This window comes from Limulus polyphemus, unplaced genomic scaffold (assembly GCF_000517525.1).
Source record: "Limulus polyphemus unplaced genomic scaffold, Limulus_polyphemus-2.1.2 Scaffold575, whole genome shotgun sequence".
In the NCBI taxonomy this organism is placed as follows: Eukaryota; Metazoa; Arthropoda; class Merostomata; order Xiphosura; family Limulidae; genus Limulus; species Limulus polyphemus.
In genome coordinates, this window is record NW_013666185.1 from 32473 (window position 1) to 54219 (window position 21747).

The window sequence follows — 21747 nt, forward strand, 5'->3', positions numbered from 1 at the left end:
CTTGTGTTTATCGTATATATACATATATATTATTCATACCTTCGGTGTATAGGACGCAAGCAGAATTTGACATCAACTTTTGGGGTAAAAAAGTGCATCTTATACACCGAAAAATATGGTAATAATCACTGGCAACGCATGTAGAGTAGAAAGAATAAAAAAACAACAAAATTATTGTATGAATATATGTAACATATGTACCTATAGTCACAACTGCCATCAACACTTCAAGTGATACCTGTTTTAATGCACATTTGACTTATATGTTGAACCACACCCATGGTTCTGAAGAACAGATTAGGGGTGCAACAATTCAATTACCCTTGTAATGCAAACTTATAAAATTATCCAGCAGGTTTCATAGCTTATATATCATAACAGTGCAATAAATATGCTATTTTGTTTTAATTTGTAATATGCTACATTTATTGATTTGGTAATCATAAAGGCTTAGTTCCACGTATGTAGATGTATCCCATTATACAATGTGTGCATGGCAGCTTCTGGAATTCAAGTTCCAGAGCAATCAGACTAAGCTATATGAAAGTAAAGAACATAATAATCAAAACCTTTAGTGCTTTACAGATCAACAATGTGGAAATATTGTGTTTCCTGTCACTTAATAAAATGGCTCTACAAAACAAATAAAATAGAGTTCATGTTTTAAAACAAAACAAATACTATGTTCTTTATTGGTAATTAAATGTGCTCTTTTGAAATGGTTCTACGTCAATATAAAAATTTCCCTCTTTTCAAAGAGAGATTTGGAGAATGTTTCAGGTAGTGTGACATTTATCACATTGTAGATTTAGTGTATTGTCTCAGCCTTAGTGCAGAACATGACTCTGTAGTAGTGCAATGCAAAACCACAAACAGTTGGATCCACAGTAAAGCATGCAAATCAGTAAGAAAATCTGAACTATTATTAGAAAAGTCTGATGTATCTGCTTATAACTGGTGAACCATGAGACCAACTGTTACTGAACCTCACATGTATTCTTAGGGCTCCTGGGGAGAGACACTGTGTGTGTGTGTGTGTGTGTGTGTGTGTGTGTGTGTGTGGAGTGAGTGAATAGGCACTTGAATCTGACTCCACTAGTAAGTAATGTATTAACAGAAACAAATCTATTTGTCCTTTTAAAATGTAAATTTGACTTTTTTTGGTTAATTTATGATATACGATGCAATAAACACTACTACATAACAGCTACTTACTATGCTGTAATGCATGACCCCCATAATCTTACAGGCCTAATGATGTCATGAGCAAGGTCACATTGCTGAAAGAAATACTACAATAAGAAAAATCCACCTGTGATCTGAATTTGGTCAGCCAGCTCATTTTATATGACACAAAATTAGTGTGTGAAGTTTAAAGTTTTTTCTTTTTTAATTCGATGGAAATATTTGAGTTTCTGCATCACAATTTAATAGAAATTTTGTTAAGTAGTCTTTAGAGTTAGTAGAAAATGCAAAGGGGTCAAAAATTTTTGGAGGAAGAAATATTATGGCCTTCCAATTCTCAATCACATTCCAAATTGGCCCCAACAAAAAAACTGAGTAGTGCACCTCTGATTTAAAACATTAAAATGAATGTAAATAAACAATATTTATCATACTATCTTACTCTATTTTATACATGAAACTTATCCATTTCTTTAACTAATTATGAACATTTGTTCAAAAAAAGATGACACCATGTCATGGTCTCCATCCTTGTCCAAGGAGTGAAATATGAAGCTAGTGTTCACCACGATCACAAGTTACAAGTCTTGCATATTCTTATAAACATAAAATTAACTGCCAGAGCAATTACTTCACTAAAATAACTAAACATGAAGGGAAACTCGTTAAATTAATTTATTACCTTTCCATGGCATACAAACAGAAAAGCATCAATAACTAACAAGGCAGAAGCCCCTCATAGTGTAATAAGAAATTTTACAATCTAGTGAACTATACAAGGAAAGAAAGGATATCTTTATGGTTTAATCAGCTTAAAAAACTTAAAAAATGTAAAACAGAACATGTGGATAGTTGAGTTTTTGACAATACCAACTTCTGAAAAGCTCAATTTTCAGAATTTTTTCATCCACTGGTAAATAGTATCTACACACAGAAGTTTAATGATACGCACCATCCCAATAATAAAAACAGGAGACAAACATCAAAAAATTAGGGCTAGCAGTTTCAATACTTTTTAATTGTTTTATCCAAAACAAAGATAAAGCACATCAAAAAGTTAATTATTTTGAAAGTACTTAGAGGAGATAAATCACAGAATTTTTCAAAACTTGGTCATTTCTCCCCTGTAAAAATCAAGATGCCAGACTGAAAAATGTTTATATATTAATTAAGAACTAAATTTCAGTGCTTTTGATGGCTATGCTCACCAATACAAACAACCATTGTGGCCTGTTTGAAATGTAACACCTGTATCTTTATTGTGTTTTTCAACAACTGATATTTTCCTTTGTATCAATGAAAATTTAGTGTTTTTTTATTAGATTAATGAACGTGCACAAGGTTGGTCAACTGGTCAGACCCCCTCATTGGAAAAGCACGATCTTGAAATTTATTAAATGTATTTTTATATATATATATATAAAAAAGTGGCAAGCTTTTAGTGAAATGTAGTCTGTGTTACAAAAGTATATGTATTCAAGATAAGTATATGAATTGTCATCATTCTGTCTCAGAATGCAAGATGATGGTCATGAGAAGAATAACACTTTTGTTCATCACACAATTTGCATAATGTATAATCTGCAGAACATCCAAAATGCATATCTACAGTTTTTTTTTCAATATCGTTGCATGTTGTATTTAGTATTTACTCTCCTGTATCATGAATTGTTACCGTATCAGCAATGTAGGATAAAATGGTTATAACTCTGTAATAAAATAAATACCACGTTGAATGGCACTCTTTAAAATGTCCTGGCATGCTCACCTTGACACCCATCTGTGCATATAGAGTTAAAATGTCTCAAGCTAATTTGTCAATATGATTGTAATATCAGGCTTATACAATATTTAAACCAAGATCAACTATCACTTTTGGACGAAAACTTAATACAATTTCTTTTACAACGACTAACATCTCCCCATTTGATTTAAGCAATGTAAATGAACATGAATATCATGTATTCATGTTTTGAGAGTATAAAGAGCTTAGTAAGTTGCAATCAAGCTTATCTATTTATTCTTTTTAAAGACACTCATGAAACACTAAGAGCACCAGATCAAAAACTGATAAAAATACAGCTTTACAAGAAAGATCATCAACTTTCACATATTCCTAAAAATTACAGTATACAAATGACTATTGTCTCAAACTGTGCCATATAGTTAAAATTATCATATATGAAATAGAGGATAAACCTTAAATAGGAATTACCTCTTCCTCCCCCATATGAAGAATTTCTTCCTCCACCACTTGACCCACGACTACTCGAACCTCTCATTCTAGCAGTCTCTAATTCTTGTTTGGACAGAGCTTTCTTTACTTCAGTCTTTCTTCCTTTCAGAATATGATGTTTTTTCACTGTATTTAAAGAATTATATATTTTACAATTCCATCATGATCTGCTTTATTAAGATAGATAAAAATTTTTACAACACATTTTTAAGAAATCTCATGAATATGTTACTTTTTCATAGCTAATCTTCACAACACATGGTTGAATTGTAGAAAAAGATGACAAAAAACTGCCCATCACTACAGTATTATGATCACTTGTATTTATCACCAGCACTTTCATTTGTCACTGCCAAAAAAACAGATAGAGTTTTGATTTTTGTATTTTTAAATTTAAACTATTAACCGTATCAACAACTTAACTACATGAGTTAACTATGAGCTAGTGACTTTTTGAAAAGGTTAAGAGTGGTAACAAAAGCATTTATTTACTTTAACCCCCTTATTATGGGCTGGGTGGTTTACATCAACCTCTTGACCCCAAAATGACCAGTTTCCATATTACAACCTTTAATATGTTGTGTATCTTCATGAAAATTTTCAAGCTAGTAAACATTTCAAGTCTTTTGATGACAAAAAAATCAGAATTGTTAATGAAATATTTTTACTAAAGAATTTGTACATTGAATTATTATTATTATTATTTTTCATTACTTTACCTAATCTAACTCAATAAGTCTCTAATTTTTACATTTTAGTTACATTTATAATAAAAAATAATAAATACACTTGAAAAACAAGAAATATACTTAGCTGGGTCCTTTTTTGCTGTTGATAAACTTTAAGCCTACTTTTTTTTAATGCTAATGGTACTATACATTAATTTTTTATTTACTTAAGTAATGCAACTAAGAACGCAGAATAATAACAAAAAAAGCAAACAATGTCCTACAATTATCATAATTTTTCTGACTTTCTAACTATGCTATAAGAAGCTTTAAAAATTCAGCTAAGCTTGTCAATGTGATTCACTTGAACAATAAAATAGAAAATGCTTTGTAATGAAAAGAACATAAAATAAAACATCATTTTAAAGATTGAAACATGAAATTTGGAAAAGAAAGGATGTGACAGGTGTGCATGGTAAGTGGGCTTGATTTTCTAGTTTAAAACTCCATAAACAAATAAGATGAAAGGTAATAAAAATTATGCTATACCTAAGTAATATCTATATTATAATGAGTAATTTTACTTTAAATTCCACACTTCTCAGAGGGGTGGTAAATAAATTAAAGAGGGAATACTTAAGAAAATATCATAATTCTCATACCAAGGGAGATTGAGGATTTTTTAAAAACATTTCTTTATAAGATCTTGTTTTAAAATTTGAGTCATTAACTATGTTTTAATGCTAAGTTTATTTGTATAGAACTATAATAAAGTAATTTAATTAAGTTTTGAATGTAACTAAATCATCATGAATTGCACACTTTGACCTGCCTACAGTGAGTGTTAAAACATCCTATGAAATATACTAAACCAGAATTAAGAAATCATTATTTATATAAAAATAATTACTTATATATGCCCTTAAAATACAAAAACAAGTACTAAGTATTTTCAACAATGACATGTCAAATTTTAATTTATTTCTTTTCATTAAATGCTTAAATTTGTCAACTTGTTTAGGATTGTCACAGATTGAAATTCTACTAAAAATATCTCTCCCATCTTATTACAACTTGTGCATAAAACATTTTTCTTGGTCTCTATTCATTTGTTCTTGAAAACAATTTTTTCTTTATTTTACATGTGTTCTGTTCACACCCAATGTATGAATAGCCTTTTTTTTGTTAGTTTAAAAGCCTCTTCCTTAGGCAGATAAAATAAAAAATCCAATTTTGTAAACAAAAACTTTTTAGGTATTAAGTAATCTAATCAACAGTGTGCACAATGTCAGCCGTGGTATGAATAAATTTACTATACACAAAGTGATCTCTGCACTTACACACAATCTTATCCACACAGTCATAGTCATCGAACTCAACAAAAGCAAAACCACGTTTTTTCCCAGTTGACTTTTCTGTAACAATATTGACATTGACAATATTTCCATACTGTCCAAAATGGTCTCTAAGATCTTCTTCTTCAACATCATCCTTTAGTCCTCCAATAAATATTCTTTTCACTGTTGCCTGTGCCTCTGGTTTTCCACAGTCCTTTAAATAAAATGGAGAGAGTAAAGAAGAAATTATTTTAAAAACTGAGTTTATAACTTAGTTTTTAATTTCATTTCAGAAATAAAACTTAGTCCAACAATATAATACATAAAATATGATGAGAAGCACATCTAATTAAAACATTAAATGAAGAACTCAATTACACCATAAGCCCTTACACTTCTGCAACCCATACCAGATTTTGTTAGAAAAATATATTGGCACATTGAGTCTTTAATACATGTGTAATCTACTATATATCAAAACACAAACACAAAACTTTCTATTCAAAACTTAAAACTATACAATAAGTCAACCTTCTAATTGTAACTGTAGACATAACTCATTTAGCTAACATATTTCTATTAAAAAGATAAAAAATAAGCAAACCTTTAAGTCAAACAATTTTGTACACCAACCATATTAAAATTGGGTGTAAGATTAGTTAGATTGGGAATAAGTTTGCTATAAACATTAACACTAGCTGGAGAGTGACAAAGGAATTCAAATCAAATACCTAATTTGGCATAGCTTGGCAAATGAAACAGTTTGAGGACCTTGTTCATCAATATTTTAATTGAAAAAGCTAGCAAAACTCTTAAATATCTTTACCTCCCGTGGAACTGCTCGTTTTGGTTCAACTTCTCTACCATCAACTTTATGAGGTCGAGCAGCCTGTGCATCATCAACCATATGTGCTTTTTTGTAAGTAATAAAACCAAAACCCCGAGATTTCTTTGTATTTGGATCCCTCATCACTACACAATCCACAATTTCTCCCCATTGCTCAAAATGTGCCTTGAGAGATTCTTCTGTTGTTCTGTAATCAAGACCTCCAATAAAAAGCTTACAATACTGTTCAGGCTCCATGTCACTCTAGAAGTTAGAAAAAATAAATATTATGTTATTATAAAAGAAGTTAAGATATACAATTAGACAATACACTGTGTTCCAAGTAGAACTGGAATAATGTCATTAACTATTCAAAGCTTCTAAGTAGCCATAAAGAAATCCCTTTGATGATAAACTAGTCACTTTGAAAAACCCACATCAGATACACAATTTAAGTAGAGCATAAGAAATTATGGTACAAAGACTTTTTAGAAGATACAAAAGTTATGACGTTGGGTTATTTCACACACACAAATTATTTTTAAAGTAGAATTGTGCATTATGATGCAAAAACAAGTAACCCTTGGTACTTTTGAACATAAAATTATTTTTGATATGCTCACATCGACTATGTTTTCCACAGAAGAATATGAAAAACTACGGTACAAAGATTTCTTCAAAAATATAAAGGTATTATAAAAAAAAAAGTCAAAGAATGTATTTCAATGCAAAAACAATACATCAGATGGCCTAAAATTACATCAAAAACAACTGTTTAATGAAAACGGTCTTTTCCAAAAGCCTAACTCAAGTGCATCTGTACTGTAGAAATTAATTATGGATGTTTCAGAATTTTTTCTAGTTCCATCATCAGTCAGAAATCCTTTAAATATATAACTCTGTAAGTATACAAAATATAAGCTTCTAAACAAAATGTTGATATAGTCAGAATATTAAAAAGAACATGTTAAAATGATTTTACGTTTACATTTTATAACAAAGGATCGAAAGAATTTTATAAGCACGTGTGCATGTTGAGAAACCACTAAATCAGATAATTTAAAGCTTACTGTACTGGGCTGCGTTTAACTTACTGGATGCGGGTGGGTCAAAGTGCACATGCAATGACTTCTCTACAGAATTATATTAAAACATCTTTATCATCGTGTCAATAAACTTGGCATCAAAATGTACTTTAAAAAATACTTAAAATTTTGTTACTCTGTATTTGTCAAGTAACTATTCTCCTTTCCATTTCTATTTTTTTTAGGTTTTTTCCAACCCATTCTATTCTAAGGCTGTTAGATAGGCAAACCAATCAGAAACTTGTAACTATGAATGAATTTATCCATACCAAGTGTACTTCTATAGATATATGTATATATATCCAATATAAAGAATTTTGGCCAATATAATAACCTGCTGATGGTTATCTCTCTTTAGTACACAGTTGTAGAAAGTTTGCTTCATAATGTTTGTGAGATCATTATTGTTGAGCTCTGAAGCTAGAAACAATTTGGGTGAACTACCCTTGTATTCTCCTCCTCTTGACTAGATTAAGAAAATAGTTTATAAATGTAATAAGCCTAATACTAATGTCTTATAACAAATATAATTGTAAACACCAATTCTTATCTTGAACCATTGTTAGAGATTATAAAAGTTTATTTGTGGGAATATAGGACTGTTGTTCTCTCTAACACATTATTAACAAAAACCTCATTATGCTACCCCTACTATAAATGTCAGTCCTCCACATATGAAAAATGCATGAGGGCTGTAAACAGCCTCCTCCAAACAGTCCAAGTAGTTCCTCAAATGCAATTTTGTAGGAGTTTTTTGATAATTTTTAAATAATGAAATTAACAAAAAAATTCACACATCATTGGATTCCACAGTCACAAAGTAGTAGCTTTACACTGCAACTTCAATTATGTAGTTAATAATTAATGACAAAATTAAAAATCATATCTGTAAGTCAACCTTTTGCTCCAAGCAACTATCCCATTGGAACAATGTTAACAAAATGTTGATGATTGATATCAAATTATTGCTTCACCTGGTAACCTGATACATATAACACACGTGTCAAGGTAGGATAAAATGTAGTCCCAATAAGGTCCATCAATTTCAAACTCAGACATGTGTATTCATAATATATGGATAAATGAAATTAAAATAGCCAGTAACCAAATGTTAAACCTTCTGCAACAGGCTCAATATAAAATACACAAGTTCGTATACACATCTGCACATGTTAAGTATTTATACTATAACTTTTAATGCTGTATGTGTATATTCACAAAATTTGGTAGACTTTTAGTTATGATTACAAGTCTTTTGTACAGAAAAAAATCAGTTTTTTTTAATGAAGTATTTTTACTAAAGATTTGTTTGTGAAAATATCGAGTCTGTTTCATTACTAGTACGAGTGCCAAGTGCTTTTCATGTTATGATTAAAAATCCATTCTTCATCCCAAAAATCTTATATTATTTTTGTAATCTTTAAAACCTCCTAAATACATTTCAAATGTTTGTTTTCAGTAAAACTAAGTTTTGTCCATTATTTTCTCTAACCTAACTATATGGATTCTGTCAATTTGACCGACCTCATAACCACCATAAAAATTAGGAAAAAAAAAATAGTATTCCTCTTTCTTTCTAGAATGACTACAGATTGTAACACGAAAACACAAATGTTTAGTCTAAATAACTTAAATCTCATAACATTATACATTTATATATATTTATTATTTTTATCATATTGACTATCCAGTCATGCCTGAGTATTATTACAGAAGTTGCAATGATGCGGCACACGCGTCTTGGCTGTGTTTTAGTGGACTAGTATTTTGTAAAATACAGTCACATTTCAATTATTATACAATATATATGTATATAGATTATTACTATTTACAAACAATTTCTTACACTTATTTTTTTAAAAACATACAACAGTAAATGAAGTAAAGCAAACAATCTCTCTTTTTCTTTTTTTACGACCTTTGTACTTGGTTTCTGCTTGTCGATACCATAGAATTCCATTATAATTTATCAAGTTTAGTAACTATGCTGTACTCGGGTCTAAAAACATTTTGAACAGGCTAAAACTCAACTTACCAGCACGACGGTTTGACTCGAAAGATGATGCAGTTATATTTGAAAATGGCTGAGAAAATTACTAGGGCGACATTCTGAGCTTTTAATTGGTTATTCACATCATATATAAAAGTGTATACAAGGGATCATTTCCAAAAATGGAAAGAGGTGAGACAAGCCACTGTGTTTGATTCAGTACGAGTGCTTTTTTGCAAACAGAAAAGATAGAAGGTTCTTGTTTTATATTCTAGCTTGTCAATATCAGTAATTTAAGTTCCTAATTCATACAAAACTATAGACTTTGTATTTTGACATCACAAACATCTAATTTGAACTAGTGCTGCATTCAACATACCACATGATACACAAAAATTGATGTTCAGGTGTGTTTTTTTAGTATTTACTTTTACATAGAGAAATCAAATAATGTATAATACGAACATTTGGATAATAATTAGTTTTATACCAAACGTATTGACATAAATTGATAAAATAGTCGTTCAATAAAATTTTGAATGCAAGTCAACAAACATGATGACATGTCCTTTAACACGTGCCGATAGGGTTAATAATGAAGTACGAGCTTACTTATGTACCAATGAAAGAATAGGAGACATTGGTTGTAAACTTGAAACATCACAATTGACAGACACATCCACCTGTTCTATGTCATATCATGATGTAACTGATACGTTGCTCAAACCACGTTTATCACAGAATATTGTAGCACACCCAGTATTCAGGATAATGCATAGGATGTTTACAATCCACATATATATAATTTTTTGACTTGCTGTCAGTTCAAATTGGACATACATATCTATGTATATGTAATCTGCACCACAAAGTTTATTGAATGGCCTTGTTTCTACAAATTCAATGGCTAAAAATAATTTTAATGGTTTTAAAATTTTGTTTCTATGTTTTCAAATAGTATATGCTTCTGGATCCAATGAAGCTGGCCAGACGAAAGTAGAGCATGAAGAGTTATTGTTTGATGTATCACTGATCCTTATTGATCCAGCCAATTTGAACAAACACCCTGTTTTAACATTCACCTGCTGATCACTGACAAATAGCAGGCAATGGGTGTAACAATCAAAATTTCGCATTCACACACTACTGTGGCCAGGAACTAAAATTCTTTTAGACCCCCTAAATTTAGGTTATAATCAAATACGTTAAAACTCTTCTTGCTTGTCTGAATTTCATAATGATTAATATTCAATTTTATAATTTAAACTTTCAAAACATTGACTGAATTTAACATATTTGTCTAAACAACATAATTTGAAAATGTCACATTACTCAATTTACTATGGGTGTAATATTGCTAGTCCAGACCAATTAAAAATATTGGAGCCATAGCAGCCAACAGGGTCACACAGTTACATTTGAACTTGTCCATGTATTCAAACAACAGCCGATTGCATGGCTAATGCATTGAATAAATTATAACAGAATCTGAATTTAAAAGTATTATTTCTTTGTAAGAATAAAAGGGCCAGTAGTGGGCCCAACACAGTGGACATTATGGCAGACTTAACAGAGGCTCTAACAATCCATTACAAAACTTAATGTGCTGAAACTTGATGCTTCTATAAAGATTTTGCTGAAAAGCTTTGCTTTTTTAAAGATAGAAAGGGATGCTTCAGTGTCACAAGTACTGATTGGACAAAAAAGTAACAATGTGAATGCTACTGTTACTAAGTGTTTGAGCTTACTATTAGTATTAGGGATTGACAACAAAAATTCCACAGTAACAGTTATACTTATGTTTTTGTTTTTCATGTTTTAGATTTTAACTTTAACTTTTAAGTAACAATTTCTAAAATATGTTTAGAAATAATGGTAATATGACTCTCCCTTATAATATAAAAAATGTTTATACTTTATCAAGTATATGATAATATCGTTATTAATACTAAATATAATCAACCAGTTAATTAAATCTTAAATTTAAAGAGTTCGAGACAAACACCAATGATACATTAATAGTTGAAATTGAATCCACCAGCATCTTGATTATTTTGAGTCGCAGCAAACTAAAGTATATATCCAAGATATTCAACAATGTATTTGAGAAATAACCACAATGATTTATCTTAAAAATTACTAATGAAGTACACACACACAATTCAAAAAGTTGCGTAACTAGATATTCCTTAAAAAGTTAAATTTAAAACCACCATCACTGCTACTGAGTATTATCACTTTTCTATTTGTATTACTACGTTGTTGTCAACCGTGTTTTTCATCGTCTTCATTACATAACTAAAGTAACATCGTAATAAACTTAAAACATCAACTTACGACATACATAAATTTCAACAAAAGTGAAAACATATATTAGATGATTACTTACATCCGAAGAAACCATGATAACACTAACAAAGAACTGTCAGACACTTCAGACAAGTGTGTGAATATGAAAATTAAAATGGTGGAGGTCACGTGATACATGACGTTACTTCATCGAGAAGCCCATTTATGAAAAATTCTTACCGCAATTTTATTAATTTTTGTGTTTGAAGACTTTGATAAACTTATAACTACTTAAAGAATAAATATACGGTGTGTTTGCCATCGCTTGCTTAAAATTATTTCTAAAATAAATGACAGTTTTCCCGCTTTTAGGGAATGATTTTGTTGACACTGCGCATGCTTTCGGCCGTTATTACCAATAGGCTTGGCTTGCTTAGATAAAGTTGAAAGAAGCTTAACGTTAGACAAAGAAAGAAACTTAGATACATTGAAATTTAACTAGTTCTACACAAGGCTAGGGTTAAACAGTTTATATTTACCACATACCGTACAAAGAAACGGATAATTTGGTAAGGTATATCTTTTGTTTAATTTTACCTTCTGTGTTATTAATAAATTTAGTCTGATGTTATTAGCGTAGGCTAAGCTTAAGGTGGATCAAAAACGTTGCTGCCACCGTGCCAGTAGATTTTATACTATACTACTGCTAGTAATAGTACTAAGTGCTACTGCACAATATGATACCATGCTACAAGTACAAATCACAAAAACCGGTGGCATTGAGGCCACCGTAATTAAGAAATACATCTATTACTTGCACAAGTTATTAAAAAATAAAGAAAAAGTGCGATTGCATTGCAGTATTAATAGTAATACTACAAATTACTGTGTAGAACTAGAACTTAGACTTCTAATAGAAGAACATTTATGCTGTTTTTGTTCCCTTAATAAAATAATCGATACTTATAAATTTTAATTCTATATTAGTGATTGTAAATGTTAATGAAAATTTATTAGTACCCTTATATTTGTGACTTAACCCATGGGTAAAACGCTGAAACGTGACTAGGTGGGTAAAGAATATTGCTTCACAAACATTTGCCCCTTGATCAGAGTTGCAGATTCATGATGTGCAAGTGCCTGTCATCTTCAGGAACACAAGTCAAGAAGTTAAGAGGTGTGATGTTACAGATGTAACTTGGAAACTGTACAGTAGTATTAGTACCTTGATATATGAAGTAGATGCATTCCTGGAGCTTTGTTTATATATTGAATAACTTGTATCACTATTACTGGGAAGATGCATTCCCTGCTTTCATAACTTAACCATTCATATAGTAAAGACAATGTATTTTAAAATAATATTATACGGTATTAACATTAAGAATCAACATAATGTTGCATTTCTGTTCATTTGTTAATTTCCGTAAATATTCTTTCCAAAGAACTTCAGCGATACAAGTCCTTTCTTAGATAAAACTAGTTTATTCTTTCTCAATACACTTAATTTGTACAGTCACTTTAACTTCAACATGCTATAATTCACAACGATTCACTCACTTTACTTACGACTTGACTTGATTGTCTGTCTCTATATCTCCTTATCTGCAATTATATCTCCGCTTTATTTGCCGGGCTTATATACTAAAATAGAGGGTGCCTAGAAAAGCCTAGATTTGCCAGGAAAAGTCAAGATCCTTCGAGAATCTCATGACGTGTTACCAGCTTCACGTGATTTCTGCTATCGTAACAATAAATACAATAAACGGTGTACTGACAACTGAGATGAATGTTAACAACATATATGTGCATCTCGATGTGCAATACTTAAGAATCCATATCTTATTATAATTTTATATTTATTTATATTATACAATGAACAATAAATTTATTATTTAATTATTAATTTCAGTGTATTTATTTATTTTACTTTATTTTTGCTTTCTGTGTAAAATAATGATAAAAAATCCAAATTTCAATGTACTGAAACCTCATTTATTGAGGTATTACTGTATAAGAATTGAATTTGTAGTTTATTTAACAACACAATTATGTAAATTATAAACACACTGCAAAAAGTATTTTACACCTTATTCAACTTTAAAGAATACAACTATGCAATTATAAATTAGAAACACAATACAAGGTAAAAGAACCTTCAGTTTACTCTTTAGTTGATGTTAAAGTAGCCCAAGAGCTGGAGATTAGTGTTGCCAGCCAATTGCCTTCTCTCTAATCAATATTTCAAAATTAGGGATGGTGACAGCCTTAATGGCTTTGCCTTAAAACAAAGTACTAGATGTTACACCCCTGTTGCTGAAAAGGCAAGCATTTTTGATGGCATTAGGAATTGAACCTGAGACCCTTGAATCATGAGGCAAGTCTCCTTAATCAAAAGGCTGCTGGCTTAAAGCTGAACAAACTTGAATTAATTGAAAAAAATGAAAACGAGAATTTGAGAAACTATAATGATATATTTATTACTTGGATAGTGTAGTAATTAGAAATCCTAATTTTGGTCAGTTGATTATTTTTTGTGACATTAATCAAAGTAATCAATGCTCATACTCGTCGGTAATCATGTTAATTGCCCAGTCCTAATCCACATGCTGTATTAAAGGATCACTTATAACTTAAATTTTGCATTTCTTCCCTCTGGTTCATCTTTACAAGTTAAAGGCTGAAATCTAACTTCATATAACCTGCTCATCAAAAAAGCATTTATTACCATTCCCAGTTAGAGGCTTTCTGTCCATGCTGATGACTTATAACCCAATAATTGATAACTGGAAATTTTATCTTTTAACACTGTGGTACACTGCATAGCCAGTAGTAATTAGAGTATTAATAAATTGCTAACCCATCAAAACCTGGAAAACCTTTTTTTGCTGCAGACTTGTTTTATCGTGGCTCCAATGAACAGTAGTATTTTGGAGTGTGTGAGGTTAAAAATGTTGAATATTTAATTAATTCCTTTTTCACTGGTTGTAGCTTACCAATGCTGGTTAATTTTTGGTTAAAATAATGTTTAAATTGTTTTATGTATTTTTTGTAATTAATGTGTTCTAAATGTTGATTATAAAGATATTGGCTGGTATAGGAATTTTATAGATCTGAATCAGTTAAAAAATAATAAATCTGAGTCTGAACAATAAGATTATAATAGCAATAGTCTTCTTTATTGTGGAAGTCGTGTAATTTATTTTCCTTTGTTTTGAAGAATAAACTATAAATGACTGAAAGTAAAGCCTGTACTAGGTGGGAACTAATTTTTTTTTTAAATTGAGTAGGTCAAGAAGTAGATTTTCCTAGCTTAATTTATGCATAATATTTAATGTTTGTATAAAATGCATTACTTGAAACTGACAAAAGAAAGATTACAGAAGGTCATTTGATGAGTGTAGATCAGCCTTCACACTCATAGCACGGAAAAAAACCACATTAAATACAGCTCATACATCCATATAATTATCTACCAAACTGATGGAAGAATTAAGGTGGCATAATATTGTTTCAATCAAACCATTCCATTAAGTTTATGAGAGGAGGAAAATCTGTTGGAGAATAAGTCTGCATTTAGACTTCCAAAGGTTATACCTATTAATTGTAGTACTCAAGCTCAGATTTCCACATTTATCACCTAATGAACAGGGAAAATCCATTGTAACAGATGACTCTTGTATGTGTAAAACTTTGAATTTTTACTTGCTGTTAATATTTTCTTTCAACTTCTTTTTTGCATAATTATAAATGCTATGTTAAAAATAACAACTGTTCCTAAGCCAAGATAAATGACTTAAGTTTTTTTCTTGACAAATAGGAGAAATTGGTGTGTTATCAGTAGAGCTGGGTGATTTCAATTACTTTTCATTAAATGGTTAGTACATGCCCTCCACAACCCATACAACAATAACAAAAACACAAATGGTGTCTACTAGCTTCTTAACTTTCAACCACTGGATTTTTAAGTAATTTTAGTGATTATCCTTGATTTTATATGATAGACCTTTTGTGAAGGTTGCAATTTGTTCATTTTGTGAACTCCTATTTTGTCTAAAAAATATCTTTCCTGAAATTGTATGAATTTTCCCCTACTTGGTGAATGAATTGCTAATGTTGACTGAAATAAGACCATGAGGTTTCCATGGTTTTTACCAAATATGCAGTAATCCCCACTGATCTTTTGTGAATCAGATAAATTGATAACTGGATAATGATAATATGTTTTACTGTCACTGATAACACAGGCTTATGATGGTTTTATTGTCGTGAAATTTTTACATGTTCTACAGTAATTCCTGTATGCTGAATCCGAAAATATCTGTTTTTCTCCATCACGTACAGATACTTCATTAAATGTCATATGTACTTTTACATAAGTGAATTATTCATTTCTGGATAGTATTTGTTTGTACTTGCACTTTGACATTAATTTTTTTCTTTTCAATATTATTTTTTTGTTGCTATAGACACAAGAGGTTGTGTAAATGGACCAAACATATTGTTATATCTGTGATAAAACATTACAGACTTAGTCAAAGCATATTACGTGTATTTTGGAATGAAACTTAAGGACCAAGACAAAACATGGGCTGAGCACAAAGTTTGTGCTGTTTGTGTCAGAGTTGAGACAATGGACTAAAGATAAGAAAAAGTATTTGCCTTCAATCTTTTATAAGACTGTGTGATGATATAAAAGACTGTTTAGTGTTGGTAGTATTAATTAATTAATTTTGTGAGTAAATATTTCATGACTGTTTAGTTTTTGCATAATAAGAGAGTTAAAAACAGATGATTTTTGGAAGTTGTGTTTATAATTCATTTATGTTGAGGCTATTAAAAATCACATTAAATTATTGCTGTCTAGGATATAGAGATTTCTAGAAGGTGAGCAGACAATTAAGTGATAAATATATATATATAGTGTGAGACGAGTGAGAAAGTAAAGTAATGATAAGGAGTTCGGCCAAAGAAAAGTTAAAAGCATAGTTATTCGACATAGGAGTGGAAGGCCTAATTATTAATATAGGCCTGATGGTTGATATATTAGAGTGAGACGAACAGTGTTGAAAGAGATAAGAAGAATAGTTTATTTTGTCAAAGAGAGTTCTAAAGTAACTGAACTAGCCTCAGTAGATTTTGACAAATAGACAGGCGATTCTCTGAAATACAAAGAGAGATAAGTATAGGATAAAGCTATGGTAACTCAATGATAAAGTAAGTGCACGGATAATTTGGCAATAGAAATAGAGAAAGGTAGTTCGGCTTGTCAACTGAATTTGTAAAGCAATTGAATAGGCCTAATTGGAACTATATTTATATAGTTTATGATATGCCTATAATCTCTATAGTGTGAAGAATCTGTTGTACATGTTTAACTTGTTCCGAATGTGTGTGTGCATGTGTGTATTATATATATATATATATATATATTATTTTAAAAACAAGTGAAGTGTGTGCTGTTCATTTATTATTGAATTTATTGCTAATAATTCAGACACCTACCGTAGAAGAATCCTAAGCCCAACAACAACACAGTATATATTTATACTATTAAAAAAGTATAAGTTATGTCGAGTTACCTATGTGTTTTAACTGAAAAAATATCTAGCTTTCAAACAGATGTAGTTTAACAGACAAATACTTTAAATAACAATTCACAATGAAAGGAACGATTGCAAAACTATAACAAAAACTTCAAGCTAAAGATTTTTTCTTGTGCTATTCAATCATTTTTACATATTTTTTTATAGCTGTTTTTAAAGGTGGTTTCATTAGTAAGTGGTTAAACCATTTGACAAGTCACCATAATTGTTTCAACCATGGCCTGTGTAAAATAATGGATATGGTTGAAAATCAAGAAATGGATAATACATTCTCAAGGGGTGATAGGTCCTTTACTAAAATAGTTTGTCTTTGGTATGTGTAAGAAAAACAATGACTAGTGAGTTGTTTTGTTTACAGGCAAAATTCTGCAGCTATGCAGAAATGAAAAACTTTTTCTTCAAGAATTACACTAAACAAATGACAAAATATTTTAATTAACATTGTTTAATTAGTTTAAAAACATATAAAAAGGTAAAGAAAAGTCTCTCTCCCTGTACAATACCTTCAGGAGAAAGTACCTTTGTACATGAAAATGTACACACAAAGTAGTACAGAACCTGTACCAGTGTGAAAACAAAAGAAATCAGAGTGATGTTCCACAATACAAGTGTACTGTATCTCGTGTAACATTAACAGTAGGCTTATTCATAAGTTAAGTTTACTGCAATAGGAACAATATATTTCTGCAACAAATTGTAGTGAAGGAGACAATTTTATGTTAATCTGATCTTATTGTTTTAGTAAGCACTACATTACTTCTTGGTACTTGAGCTGTGCTAATGTTTTCATGGATCAATAATAGAGAACTATATGAACGTAACTGATTGGAATAGATCATAGAAAGTGAAATGCGATACTGAGAAGTGGCATGAAGTATGTTAATTTGAAAAGAATCTTTCTTTCAGGATATGAGCAATGATTTTGTTTGTGTATAAATTTTATCTGTTATCAAAAATGTTTTGACAAATAATGTTTTCAACACTCTTAAGTCATAACTTTTGAGTAAAAATGTTCAGCCAATGAAATTGGAGTTATTTTACTCCTGGAAACATTTAAAATAAACTACGTAAATAAAACAGTCAAGACCTTTTTACATAGAAGTAATTTTAATAGATGCTCTTCTTGGCATATTAGTATGAATGAGTTTGGAAATTTGTTTATGAAAATAATGAATAACAAGATCTCAAAAAAACACCTGAGGAACTTCACTAGTCATAATATCTGAATTTAAAAAGGCATTTTTATCACTATTTGTTGCTTCAGGTAGTTTAGTTTTCCTTCATCATTGCTTGTTTGCCTTATTACTGGAGATGCCCATGTCAACAACAGTTGAAACTTCATCTTAAATTTTAACAAGTTAATAATTATTAAAATATGGTGTTGAAAATCTTTAATTGCTAGCTTTCCAAATGCTTTCTAATTTTCTTCAGACAATAGTTCAACAGTACATATTGTTAATAATCTAATACATAACCTATACAGGGGTGTGGTGTTCATATTGCCCTTTGAACATGTAGTTTTTGTGGGTTTTTCATGTTTTTTCTATTGCTAGAAAAACTAGAGTAAATTTTTAGGGTGCCGCTTAAATTCTTGATAATTCCAAACTGAAATTTGTCACATACACACAATTTTAAAAAAGAATATATATATATAATTCTCAAACTGAAACTTTATACCTTTAATTCACAAATCCTTAGTCACAACCACATTAACATTTTCAGTTTAATGCAAAAATGTTACTATACTGTGTGTGTGTATGTTTATTTATATATATATAGAAGAAACTGTAAAGTTTGATTGTCAGATCTAAGAAAACACCATTTTTAGTTTGGCAGTATTAAAGTAAACCAGGAATACTTTTATCATAATTTTTTGTTAGTGGTTACTGTAAAGTAACAGCAAAATCCTGAAAGTTACATTGTACTTTTTGTGTGTTTTGTGAACTGAGGAGAGGGGGGGGGGCAAGTAGACTTTTCTACCATATTGCCCCATGGACAAAAAATTTAAAAAATAAATAAATTCAGCACTGTTGCTTTGTTTCCTGGTTTCAGTCTTCAACCTTTTTTAAAAATAGAAATCACATTTGCAATAAGAAATTTTTCTTTTGTAAAGAGACATGGATTTACCTCTCCTGATGTCTAGCTTGTCATCGTTTGTCACAAGAAGTTTGTGCTAACTGGCTGCAGTGATGGCTTCACTCTGGGCACATAATACATGGTAGGGTTGCTGTCTGATCTTGGTTTGGGCATTAGTATTTATAAGCTTATTGAAGTTGAAATTCTAATTTAATGCCCACAATATAACTGATTCATCACTTTTTATAATAGAGGGTTGAGTATGTTATATTAGAATAATTTTGAATATGAATATTAGCAAGTGCATTAAGAGGGGTGTAATAACAAGACTCGCCTTTAAGGTGAGAGGAGACTTTGGGGTTTAAAAATTGATCAGAAAACCTTGGATGATGTGTGGCTATGTAAATAGGTATATAATCTACTCAACCTCTTAAATGTATGGTAGCATTGCATAGCTAGGAAAGTTTTAATATTAACTACTGAAAGATAAACAAGATTCATGATGTCTTTTATTTTCTCTACATTTCAATTGAATGGCATTTATTATAATTTACTTTATATTTTTTTTATAAATGATTATTGTAGTTTGATTTAAGTTGGCTTACATTTTCTGAACCAGTTATTCTACTTTTAATATTGAGAAATTATATAACATACCAAATCTTTTTCATTTGGCTGGTGAAAAAAGTTTATAAACTGGGTGGGTTCACATTGGAAATTTTCCAGTAAAAATGAAATTCTTCTTCAATTTTCTTTTACTCCAGGTTGCTTCAATGAATTTGGAGTGTGATTTAAAACAGGTTCATTAATGAAATATTTTGTGCATTAGGATTACAGTTAGCATAATTCAATTTTCTGGCATATTTTGTGTGGATTGTAGAGTAGATAATATAAAACATGATGTAAACAACTTTTAAGATTTTTAACATCTAAGCCATAATTTGTTTTAGGGTAAAATGGGTAAAAAGAAACAAAAGGAAGGCAGCCCCGAAGCTGAAGAAGAGTATACAGTAGAAAAAGTTGTTGATAAAAGAGTAGTACAAGGCCGTGTTGAGTATTTTCTGAAATGGAAAGGATACCCAGAGTAAGTGTTATAATAGTTTTTCAGAAAATAATACTGCGTAATTCCTGTGAGGGGATTTCTGAACTATGCACTTGATAAGTTGTCTTGTTTAATGGAATAAGTCATAAATATGATAAACCATTATTGTGATATTTAATTTTCATACAATCAGCATAAGAATTTAAGACTAATGCACTGACTGATTACTGTAATATAAAGGTTGAATACCACATGACAAGCTCGTTTTTCTTTCTCTTTAAAGTGGTGTCAGACTTGGCCCTTCTGATCATTTGGGTTTTCTCAAGTTGTGTAGGGACTAAATAGGTTGCTTTCACTGTTACAACAGTTCTGAAAAATTCTAATACTTAAAGTATTTTGTATTTGTAATTTCGTTTTGCAAACCTTGCGACATTTTTTAATCTTCTTTTATTATGAATATATACATGTGATAACTGAGTACTTGCAAGTTTTCTTGAAGTTGGTAATTTGACACAATGTTATCTTCTATCATTCTAACTCTATAATATCAAAGGAGTAATGCTTCCATGTTTGTATGATTAATTTATTCTTTGGGAGATTTAGTGATGGCTCCTTTCCTTTTTGTGTCATTATATATTACCTACAAACTACGTGAAAAGTCATAGCTTTCACAGAGTTTATAAGGTAAATTTTACTTATCATACCTTCCTTTGAGAGAGGTTTATGCTTTATTTTTTAGGAACATCATATTTTATCTTAATGGATCAGTTCTTACTGATTATGACAATTTGACATAAACTTTATTGTAATATCTTGCTATGAGAATGTATTGTACTCTTAGTTTCAGTTTATGGTATGTTTTCCCTGACTTTGTTTTCCTTCAGTAAAGACATTCTGGCTGTCATGATAGATCACTTAACTATTGCATGTTTTGAAAATAATGGAATTTACTCTTCTTATGCAATATTGTCTAGATCCTTTTACAAATTCTTGTTAGCTAGTTAGTGACCTGTTTTTTCACTAAGCTATAAACCCTAGAATTCACTTTATGTAGCACAGTTTCAAGAGCGGAAGCTGCTACAAAATCTTGGTGACTGTCAACAGTAGTTAGGTTTGAAAACATCATGAAATATAGGTAACAACCTAATTGAATATGATCTGATATTCAGAAAAGGCTCATTTTAATGCAAAAAATGAATTCATTTTTCATCCAAAATGTTGTATGTACCTTGGCTATTTCCCCTCAATTGCAAATTATTAAATAGGAACTTATATTTTATACTATCCCTACTGCTCTTTTCATATGATTAAAAATAAATTTAAAACTATTTTGAAACTTTTTTATGTTTTATAGAAGTACCTATCATGTTGAGTGTGTATATATATATATATATATATATATATATA

The 21747-nt window shown here is 30.2% G+C and overlaps 2 protein-coding genes across 5 annotated transcripts in view; one reads left to right on the forward strand and one right to left on the reverse strand.

Moving 5' to 3' along the window:
* Positions 1–11823, reverse strand: part of LOC106459208 (heterogeneous nuclear ribonucleoprotein A1, A2/B1 homolog) — a 33399-nt gene extending 21576 nt beyond the window's left edge. For 2 of the 3 annotated variants that reach the window (XR_002610528.1, XM_022385640.1), the window contains exons 1-4: positions 11342–11386; positions 6253–6516; positions 5430–5640; positions 3401–3547 (exon numbers count right to left, since the gene is read on the reverse strand). Coding sequence is in view for 2 of the 3 variants with exons in the window: in XM_022385640.1 (XP_022241348.1) it covers positions 3401–3547; positions 5430–5640; positions 6253–6516; positions 11342–11371 (652 nt within the window). In the remaining variant the exon portion in view is untranslated. Of the gene's footprint in view, positions 1–3400; positions 3548–5429; positions 5641–6252; positions 6517–11341; positions 11387–11716 lie in introns of those variants that run through there. The other variant, XM_013918812.2, reaches the window with a different exon arrangement.
* A 192-nt stretch (positions 11824–12015) lies between these two features.
* LOC106459209 (chromobox protein homolog 1-like) overlaps positions 12016–21747 on the forward strand; it is a 31072-nt gene continuing 21340 nt past the window's right edge. The window contains exons 1-3 of one of the 2 annotated variants that reach the window (XM_022385641.1): positions 12020–12185; positions 19336–19440; positions 20249–20382. In XM_022385641.1, coding sequence (XP_022241349.1) covers positions 19438–19440; positions 20249–20382 — 137 coding nt within the window. In that variant the 5' untranslated portion in view covers positions 12020–12185; positions 19336–19437. Of the gene's footprint in view, positions 12186–19335; positions 19441–20248; positions 20383–21747 lie in introns of both variants that reach the window. The other variant, XM_013918816.2, reaches the window with a different exon arrangement.